The sequence below is a fragment of the Homarus americanus genome, unplaced genomic scaffold (assembly GCF_018991925.1).
Source record: "Homarus americanus isolate GMGI-L3 unplaced genomic scaffold, GMGI_Hamer_2.0 scaffold39675, whole genome shotgun sequence".
In the NCBI taxonomy this organism is placed as follows: Eukaryota; Metazoa; Arthropoda; class Malacostraca; order Decapoda; family Nephropidae; genus Homarus; species Homarus americanus.
In genome coordinates, this window is record NW_024736071.1 from 4,452,580 (window position 1) to 4,463,446 (window position 10,867).

Below are 10,867 nucleotides of genomic sequence, written 5' to 3' on the forward strand. Positions count from 1 at the left end.
GGATATAGATCAAATTTGGCAAAGTAAGATTTTCTCAAACGTTGTTAACATAGATAAAAAATTGATCTGATTAATATAGATCTAGTGTCTAATAATTTTCCTCCAGCGTAGACAGATTTCGTTAGATATGGTCCTGGTGACTTAGATCCAAATGGGAAATATGTTTATTAAGGCAACGCATCCTTAGCTTTAAGGTAAAATGATAACCCTAGCGGCGCTGATGGGCAGGGTGGATGCAGAATAATAAATACTAATCCCCCTGTACACGAGGGGATAGGGTGGCCGGCACTGAGTATAAGCAGCCTATATATTCCAACTATAATTTGGCTATCCATATACAGCTGGGTCACGTGGCCCTGGACACGAGCCAGTGATGCCAAGGACTGTAGGTGAGTGATGAATACACTTAAAGTCGTTAAATATCAATATATGATGTATTTAAGGTTTATAAAACTTATCTCGATTAACACTTTCAACGCGTGTACGCACTTGCCATTATAGTCTGGCTACCGCCAGACGATTTTATTCAGCTTAGTTTAACCTCCAACTATGAAAGGGTTAATTAAATGTATTGAAATATATAAAGATAATATATGAATAGATAGAGGGATTTTTATTTGAAGATTAAGATTATTTTCTTTCAATATTCTTATGTAAATTTAATTCACTTATATGGTGACGATTTATGAAGTTAAGAATTAAAGGATATCCAGTGAGAACATTTCCGAGTCAGATGTTATATAATTTAACGATCTAAGGTTAAAGTATTTATTGGTTTTGAATTATATTTCATATCTCTAAAGCCTTAACAACAATGTCTCACATTAACAATATTATGTGTAGTAGAAATATTCAAAGCAAACCTGGGAGAAAGCCTTCAACCCGTTTACTATATAATTATCCAGTTACATACTTCCCTAAGAGGGAAGAAAAAGATGCCATAAATATTTTGTACATGAGTGAGTCAACAAGTCAGTACAGTAAGTCTGTGTCATCTTGGTTGTCATCAACCAGACGACGGTTAGCGGTGTTTAATGTTTGTATATTTTTTTCCACGTATTCAGATAGACATTTCAATATTTATGAATTCATATATCGAGGCTACATAACGTTCACAATTATTGCAGAAAAAATATTCCTCCCTTACTAAATAATGTTTTCTTATTTTTGTTTTTCGTACTGTACAGTATATTGATATAATTGTAAAATAATATAAAGGGCTTCAGATGGACATCAAGGAAATGACTGTTTCTATATTTTTACCGCTAAATCTTTAGTTGATATTCTTTTAAACTTGCTAGTTTTATTACCCCCGGTTCATTAAATTAATCTATTATGTTCGTCAGAAAGATAAGCATTGTGACAGATACTTTTCTAGAATATTTCATTATTGAAATTAGCTGAGGAAAATCATAAATGAGAATTAAGGAAGCGAAGTTCCTAATTAGTTTAGAATTTATTTACGCTTAGCCAGGGGTTGGCCTGTAGTTGAGAGAGGGCTGGTAGGCTGAGTACTGGTGTTCGACCTGGCTCAACAGGAGTGAGTTGGTAAGTCAGTGAGGTTCGTTCGAATGTTATCATGCAGCAAAGGGTTAATAATATTTATGTTGTTCGTGTCTTTGACTTCATTTCCTTACACATAACATATAAACACAGAAGAATCACATTTAAATTATTTACTCAAAGAATCTGTCGAATTTGCAATATTTTTTTTATAATATATGTATTTTTGCGAAATACAAAGAATATTAAGATGGTTAATCACGACAAGATATCAGCATGGCTAAGTTTTCGAATGCATTATGATGGGATGGACTTGCCTTTGTCATTAGTGGTTTCAGTGATGTAACTCTGAATATAACTGATACATGTGAAATGCTACTGAATGGCAGGAAGCATTCACGACAGTTCATATTATTTTTAACACACCTGAAGTAGGCCATCGATATATATTGTTTGTTTTCTTCGGTTATTTACATATTTAATTCATTATTGTCAGTAAGTTGATGAAACACAAAATCTTGAGTATGATTTATTAATGTAATAATTTATGGATATTCATACAAAAGGATTAAAGAATCTATGATTTGGTTAAGCATAGCCAGGGGTTGGCCTGTAGCTGGGAGAGGGCTGGTAGGCTGAGTACTGGGCTTCACCCTGATGTTCGACTTGAGCCACATAGCCGGAGTCGCCGTTCACAGTGTAGGTAACACTCTGCAGACGACCGTCGGGAAGCTGAACGTAATAAGATCCCTCAGTATCGTAACCATTACGAGCTTCGTTGTGGCCGTAGTCGTTGCCGGAGTTTACGTCGTTCACTGACCAGTCAAAGTTGTACTGTGCAGGACCCTGAGGGTGAAAATTATACACTATTTAATCGTAATCGTAGTATATCTTGAAGATGTATTTATGTTCGTAAGACTTAATGTAGAGTACAGTTTATTGATTTTGTAAATCCATATTTTGTTTAATGTAATTCAATACTAACTCGCTGAACGATGACCTGTATTGTGTGTGGATAGCAAAAGGTACATAGAACTTACAGCAGGGGCAGGAGCATTGTAAGATGGACGTGGAGGGGTGTAGGGGATATTGTCAGCGATGACGACTGCCACAAGGGCAGCGAGGACGTAAACCTGAAAGCCAGAGAATCGTGACTCAGTTCTAAGTAGATTTCAAGATTTATCTAAGCACACTTCTCATGGCAGACAAGCAATGTAGTTCACACTCAATTGTTTACCTTAGGAGTCATGTTGAAATGTGAAGGTAGAGCGAGACTGATGTCCACCAATACACGCTCGGGCTTATATATTGGAGAGCGGAGACTCCACCCATCTTTTCGTGACGTTAGATGTAAGAGGGAATGCAGCAAAGCCCTTGAAACTGGGGTGCGACAACAGAATTTCACCACCTCTTAGCGCCTTCCCGGGAAGAGCAGACTATCAATATCTTCCCAGAGGTCATAGGCCATGAATTAGTTTACTAACTTTCAGTATTCTAACACTTTCCTCAAAGAGGTTTTCTGAACTGAGTTGTACGTTCTACGATTTACTTTTTTTGGTTAATGTGTTTCTACAGAGATTCCTAAATCTAAATGTGCTGTCAGGTTAGTTCTTGTTTCCTTAATTAAATGTATTAAGCAAATTATTTTACATAGCCGAAAGTATAAATAACATTAATTTCCATCTTTATTCATGAATAAACTTTCCAGAGTAAAAAGCGTGTGTATAGTTATGAACAGTCCGCCATTTCACATGTTCTTTTCACATAATTTTGTTCTCAGATGTGGTCAGGTCATGCTGCAATGACGTTTGTAGAATAAGGATGGTGAGCAAAACAAAGGAAGGATGATACATGTGTCCAACATACAGAGATTAGTGTTGTTCTGTTGCTGTCCCAGGTTGATGTATTGAAATTAAAGTTACATATTGGATATATTTCATTAATATTAAAAAACGGTTTCACCCCACCATTGTCTCCTTAGCAGTAAAGGGTATATCCGGTTCAAGGAAAAACTGGCATATTAAGTAAAGATAATTTAAGTTTAACGAACATTTCACTATCTTAGGGCCGAAAAGTTGATCACTTTAGTTCCAGTGTTATAGAAAATGGTTTAGCTTGAGTTTCTGTGGCCGATTCCCATTTTCTTTGGTGGGTTAATTTCACAGTTTTTTGATTGTTTAATTTCACTGTTGAATTATCAGCCATGTGCTTTTGAAAGAACTATTCTGTATTTTATATCATTTAGGTTATCAATTGTAATATTCAGATATCATTTTAATAGTGTGAAAAATAACTGCCCTTGCTGAGCTCAGTTGCCTGCTTTGAGGTGTGGAATCATCAGTTCTGACGTGAAGAAGAGACAGTGTAGTTGGGTTTCTACAGCCAGGTTTTTCGCTATTATTTTTTTGCTCCATTGTATACATGTAAGGGTAGTTAACGTTATATTTTAATTTAAGCTTGTTATTACCTTATATATTTATATAAGAGTTTACTTATCAAGGGCTAGTTAATACCGGGAAAAGTGTTTAATTCTATGTGTCTTTACAGCCCTTAACTTATGATTGATAAGTCTTAACATCAGTGTGTTGTATACTTGCCCCTGTTAACTTACAGCCATATGGAACAAGATATTTACATAGAGTTATTTTTTTATAATTTAAAGGTAAAGACGTCATAAAGATCAAAGTTCGTCTTTTATTCTTGAACGCTGCATCGGTACAGTAAAGTACTAAGCTAGCAGCGCACTCGACAGCCACCAGTTTCGAATTTATTTCCAATTTAGAAACAACCATATCTTAAGTCTTTACAGCATTCACTCCTAAACCACATTTTTCACCTTTTTCCACTAATCTTTTAATGAGTTTTGTTCTACCTTTTCACTATTTGTGATAAGATCATTATCATCTGCAAAACGTATATTCTAAATTACTTTACCAAAAACTTTTCGTCCTTCAATATCACTTCTAACTTCTCTCATTAAGAATTTTTATTTCATATTATACAATGATGGAGAGAGAACACAGCCTTGTCTTACTCCCCGTCTTACTGTGAACCAATTAGTAAGTTCATTTTCTATTAATACTGCAGCTTCCTGTTGCCAGTAAAAATGAAATGTCATTAAATAACTGTAGGTGTTAGGTAAATTTAGTAAAGAATGGTTAGCTTAGAATTAAGGTCTTTAATTATGAAGTGAAATACGCTGGGGTTTCTCTTATTCAGGGGATCCAATAAATTTGAGGGATTAAAAACAATGGATTATGGGGAGTCCGTGTCATATTAAGACATGGATATATTCCTCTACAAATATGGGGATGTGTCTCCAGGAACCAAATTATTTATATTCTCAATTTCATCATATATATATATACGAATAATTACCTAATACCACCGCCAGGGACCCACTACAACACCTTACTGAGCATGGTTGTCTCGTGTTTTGTGCTCAGATCATCACAGACACTGACAATGCTTACCGACCTCACCTGACAACGTGATTACAGTTAACCTGTCTCTTGTACCGTATACAGATGAGTGTTAAAGTCAATAGTACCGGTAAGACAACATAAACAGCCGTTTTCTCAGTCGTTCGGGAGCCTCTCATACCTCATATACCGGTCATACGCATCATTAAATGCGTGCGACTGGTGTGATAGTCCTCGGAAACGTGTTTAATAAACCCATTCATGTGTGGGGAACTCGCTCCTTAACGTATTCACCTAGTTCCCAAACGACTGAGAAAACGTCTGAGTATCTTGGGCCAGTCGTTAGGGGTGAAATTGTACAAAGAAACCAGACCCACAAGCAAAAGATATTTTAGACCCTATTATTTTGAAATTGAATTGAAGAAATAAAGCACAACTCAAAATATTATAATAATTATTGAGTAGTAATAAAACGCATATGTGTAGTTGGATACTTGAGATGACCGGTGTCACCTTGCATGAGAGAAATTTGCATGTCCCCGGAAATCCCTTCCTATATTATGATCAACCTTTCCTACCTCATCCCAAACTTAAACAGGTGACCAGTACCTCCGAACAGATCAGAAACTAAATTAATAAATTTGTAGTCTGTAAAGGTCTCGCTAACCTGCAGCAAGGGAACAGCACTGTAAATAGTGTGTACACGAGGGAGTGAGTGAGTTGGTTGTCATCACCCAGGCGATAAGTTTGTGTTATTCAGACACTCATTTTGATATTTAAGGATTTATCTATACTAAACAGAGGCGGAACACCCATTTCAAAAAGTCTTTATCTACAGCAAGATGTTATGCTGGACAAATTATCAATTCATTATCAATTTTTTAAGAAAATTAGGTACCCCTGTGTTATAACACCAGAAGCATTTGGCAATGTATTTAATGTTTTAATTAATGCATCAATTTAAGCAGATTCACTGCCGTGGATTAAGAAAGCCAAATTTCTATTCAAACTAAGATTTTATTACGCATAACTAGGTGTTGGTCTGTAGCTGGAAGCAGGTTGGTAGGCTGGGTAATGCGCCTCACCCTCGTACTCAACTTGAGCCAAGTAGCCGGAGTCGCCGTTCACAGTATAAGTAACTCTCTGCAGACGACCGTCGGGGAGCTGAACTTAATAGGATCCTTGAGTGTCATAACCAGTACGAGCTTCATTGTGGCCGTAGTTGTTGCCGGAGTTAGCGTCGTTCATGGTCCAGTCAAATTCGTATTGGGCAGGACCCTGGGAATGAGAATTATATACCATTGAAAACAAAATAGTTTTAAGTTCTCATATGTGAAAGGAGAGAAAACTTCATTAGATATGAAACACACTTCATCAGTTATGTAAGATAATGTCCACAAGAACTTACAGCAGGGGCGGGAGCGTTGTAGGAGGGACGTGGAGGGGTGTAGGGGATAGTGTCAGCAACGGCAACGCCCACAAGCGCAGCGAGGACGTAAACCTGAAAACAAATAATTCATGAAAAATCGATAATGGACTCATTAGGCCCGATGGCCCGTTAGGGACACCTGGAGTACGTATATTGTAACAAGACACGTTTTTTTGTGAGATAACCGTGATATGCTGTTTAGCACATAACAGGGTCAAAAATAAGAACGGCAGCTTCTTCAGCAAAAAGAGAAGGTCATAATTAGGGACTATGATATGTTAGACGAGCGGTGGAACTGAACCAGAACTGTAAACGTTAAAGAGGTGAAATTAGTTATTACTTCATCGAACTTCTTTCAATATTTCCTACACAAATATTTTTAATTAACGAACATAAACATATTATTAACGTCACAGAGTTGATGCCCTCGCCAAACTCGCGTCTAACAAAGACACAGTTGAATACAATTTGGGTCTGTCAAAAAGAACCCTTAAAACTGTTGTTACGAGTTGGGGATTTAAAAACTGGTTTAGAATATAGTTAAAAGTCTACCCAGATCCCAACAGGCAACAACAATAAAAAAACTAAACAAACAAAGACAATCGGACTATAAAAGGGTAGACAAAGGATGCGAGTTTTTGTTGTGTATAATAAAGTACAATAAATTCCTTAACAAAATATCCAGCTTTCTATAATTTACCCTTAACCATACTTAACTTAAACATATGCAACATTGGCTTAACAGTATATACATATTTATACAACATACAACAATCTGAAGCAAGTGGAGGTGGGAGGTAATATAGGATTACAATACTCAAGTGCGGTGCTGAAGTGTCTGACGAGTAGGGCTGAGTATTGAAGAAGATGGTAGGTAGTCACTGTGCCGTAGGTTTCCAGGATAGGTGATCCAAGTTTGGTCACTTCCCAGAGTGAACTGAACTCTCCTCGATCCGGAGCTGATGAGGAAGAGTTGGAGGAGGTGACGCAACAACCAGGATATAGAGAAAGGAAACCCGGAGTGGTGACTAAGACTAGTCATACTCGGGTTTCGCCCCTAGATGGCGTTGCTCGGTAGTGCTGGGTAGTTAGATCATGACACAATAGATGGCGTGGTTCGTAATACTGTAATTAGGAAAGAACTTATTGATGAATTTGACGCAAGTAGACAAGTGCAAACAAGCACTAGTCCATCCATAGTTTACCATGGTGAGCTGTATCAAGTGAAACATGTATATGGAGCACGTAACAAGATCACTAGATTACAAGATGTTGTAATTGCTAGATTATGGTTAGGATAAGTACCTCTAGCAGTATGTTCCTCAAGCAGATGTAAACAAGACTAAATGTAAAGTGTGTGGCCAGACATATAGCCACACACTTGATCACTGCGTCCTCGACTGTGTGAAGATAGAACCTTTTAGGGACAGGTCCAAGCACACTGTGTGTGAAATGACACAACACTTCATCTCTAATGGCAAGATAGCCGACATATTAAGATTGTATCCACTTTTTTGCACTTATTAACTATATCAGTTCTCATGTACAGAACCAAATACACAATGTGCTTGAATACTTCTCACGCAAATGTGAATAACAAAGTGTGTGGCCAGACATACTGCCTCACACGCCTGTACTCAGGCATTTGTGAATAAGTTACCCTTTATGTATAGAACTAAACAAATAATGTAATTGAAATACTGTGTAACATTCAGTGCCATAATATCCTGACAACGGGGGTTAATTATTATGACCAGTTGTAAACTCTACTCTGTAACCCTTTTGCGTTAGGGCTCACAGGATGAGTGTAGGGTTCACAATAAAGTAGCCGCTGTAACCTGCAAAATCAAATCACCCTGTCCTCCCCGGCCCGTCTTTCTGTTCGTATTTAGTTACTAGAACTTTGTGTAGTTGACAATTTGAGATGGATTTCTGTAAAGACCTTCCCAAATGACCTGCCCACTGCTAAAAAGGCCTGGCCTTTGGGATATAATGTAAATCCCTTGCCAGTCTAATCAGGATCTTATAAAAAGGAAAGTCAAGAACCATGGGTTTCCAAGGGTAACAAACAACCGTTAGAGATTGGCAACTCTTTATTACGAAAATAATCACAATAAGTTAACTCTGACGCCACTTACTGGGGTCAAACAATTACTTGAAACAAAACAATCAATACAAGAAAGTACAGATATTTCCTACGGCTGTAGATGATTTTTTCTTCTAACCAGCACGAAGGAATATTCTGGTAACACAGTGATCAGCTCACAGGGGGAAGGTCCAGGGCAGCTTCTTCACTTGGCGCGGGAGTTGGTGGGCGATATCTTGCCACACAGGAGAGACGCCAGGGCACGGACTGCGGATAGGGCGTGGAGCTGGGGCAATTGAGGAGTGAGATTGACACTCTAAAGGGGGAAAATGAAGCCCTCAGGACTGAACTCCTTCAGGTAGGTGTCCTGCCTAGCAGGACACCTACGAAGGAGGAGCAGGCGTGGAGAGTGGTTGTCTCCAAGGGGACTAGGGTCAGACTCAGGAAAGCTGACCAGGGTGTGGAGTGTAGTAACCCCTACCAGGTGCTGGAGGAAGCTGGCGAGGAAGAGAAGAGGCAGGACGGTGTGGTGCAAGGAGAGGAAAGGGCAGTTGTACAAACCCTGCTCAGAGGTAAGGTCGTGGTAGTTGGGGACACCCAGGTGAGGTTTTTAGATAGGACTTTTTGTGCAAGAGATAGGAAACGTAGGACTAGGGTGTGTTTTCCTGGGGCTGGGATAGGGCATGTAGCTGAGAGGATAGATGGGGTTTTGTCAGGGGAGGGTACCAATCCAGTAGTGTGTCTTAGTGGGGGCGGAAACGACATAGGAAAGGTTAGGAGTGAGGAACTTTTCAAGAGGTATAGGGAGGCGCTGGGGAAAATTAGATATAGGGGAGGGATCCCGATAGTATGTGGTGTCTTGCCTAGAAGAGGGGTTGTTCGTGAATGGCTGTCCAGGGCAATTGCTATAAATTGCCGACTGGAAAAACATTGTGCAGACAATGGTTGGGCATTCATTGATAGCTGGCAACGATTCTATGGCAACAACTACCTGTACAGTCGTGACGGAGTACACTTGTCTCTTGCGGGGGTAAAGACCTTGTCTGCATCCCTGGAGGGTGAAATTTTCACTCCAAAGGGGGGGTTTCGCCAGTAGAGAGAGGTCGGGGAAAGTGGGAATAAAAAAACTAGCAGGTCCTGGGAAGTAAAATTGGTTACTCAGGACAAGGAGTAAAACAGGACCAGGGAAAGGTAGGTTTAAATGTATACTATACAAACAGTAGGAGCGGTAGAAATAAAATAGACATGCTGAGAGCGGTTGTATGTACTGAGAATGTAGACGTCATAGCAATCACCGAAACTTGGATGAATCTGGCAAGCAAAAATTTGTTATCAGAGTACCACATAGAAGGGTACAACTTTTTTCACAAGGACAGGGAAGGTAGGAAGGGGTCGCACTCTTCGTCAAGGATACATTAAAATGTTGTATTAATAATTCAATAAAGGGTGAAATAGGAACCGAGTCTGTACAGGTAGAAATCACGGAAGGAAGAGAAAACCTAATTATGGGAGTGATTTACAGGCCCCCAAGTCTTGGGAAAGAAGCAGCTCAGCCCATATGGAAGGAAATGAGTTGGGCAGCAAAATATAACAACCTGTGCATTATGGGGGATTTCAACTTCAGAAATATTGACTGGGACAGCATTGTAAGTGACTATGAATCTGAAGACTTCCTAGACGCAGTACAGGACAATTTTTTAAAACAACTAATTACAGAACTTACTAGAGGTGACAATGTATTAGACCTAGTATTAACAAATACAGAAAATATTATCAGAGATATCACAGTAGGGGAAGAACTAGGTAACAGTGATCACTGAAAAATCAGGTTCACCCTAAATTGGGAAACGAAAAACAATGACAATATGATCAGAGTCCCAAACTTTCGGTTGGTGGATTATCAGGGGTTAAGAAGGTACCTAGGTGAGGTCACCTGGGAACAGTCACGTCAGTCCCCAGTAGGAAGGGGTGAGGTCATAGATGACACAACAATTGGTCATGACTATAATATATTCACTAGTATACTACATAAAGCACAGGAACAAAATATACCATACAGAAAAATTAGGTCAAATAAGAATGAGCCAAGGTGGATGACCAGAAAACTTAAACATGACATAGGAATAAAGAAAGGAATTTATAAGAAATTAAAGGGAGGTGAGGAGCAGCTCAGAAATAGGTATAATGAACTATCTAGGAATGTTAAGAAAAATGTAAGGAAAGCAAAGAGAGACTATGAAATCAAAATAGCAAGAGAATCCAAGGCGAATCCCAAGGCATTTTTCCAGGTATATAGAACAAAGGTCAAGGAAAAAGTTGGGCCTTTAAAGTCAGGGAGGGGGGAAGTGATAAATAGCAGTGAAGAAATAAGCAAAGCATTGAACAGCTACTTCTTATCAGTTTTCACAGAAGAAATTCGTGAGGAAA

At 38.8% G+C, this 10,867-nt stretch overlaps 1 protein-coding gene and 1 long non-coding RNA gene across 3 annotated transcripts; both read right to left on the minus strand.

Moving 5' to 3' along the window:
• Positions 1 to 2,019: 2,019 nt before the first annotated feature.
• Positions 2,020 to 2,809, minus strand: LOC121871680 (cuticle protein 7-like). Of its 2 annotated transcripts, none has more exons than XM_042374094.1 (3): positions 2,741 to 2,809; positions 2,544 to 2,636; positions 2,020 to 2,337 (listed from the first exon to the last, which is right to left on the minus strand). In XM_042374094.1, the coding sequence occupies exons 1-3, from the start codon at positions 2,750 to 2,752 to the stop codon at positions 2,092 to 2,094; spliced, it is 351 nt and encodes a 116-aa protein (XP_042230028.1). In that variant the 5' UTR covers positions 2,753 to 2,809; the 3' UTR covers positions 2,020 to 2,091. The 2 variants fall into 2 exon arrangements, with proteins under 2 accessions (XP_042230028.1, XP_042230027.1); XM_042374093.1 differs by having other exon boundaries at positions 2,020 to 2,349.
• A 3,113-nt stretch (positions 2,810 to 5,922) lies between these two features.
• On the minus strand, positions 5,923 to 6,428 carry LOC121871681. The gene is made up of 2 exons (XR_006089934.1): positions 6,334 to 6,428; positions 5,923 to 6,203 (listed from the first exon to the last, which is right to left on the minus strand). It is a non-coding gene; the product is annotated as an uncharacterized LOC121871681 (long non-coding RNA).
• Between the last annotated feature and the right edge of the window lie 4,439 nt (positions 6,429 to 10,867).

Coding starts and splice junctions, on each gene's coding strand:
- LOC121871680 (XM_042374093.1), bottom strand. Junction 2,350..2,543: donor ACAATGCTCCTGCCCCTGCT/GTAAGTTCTATG, acceptor TTTCACCCTCAG/GGTCCTGCACAGTACAACTT.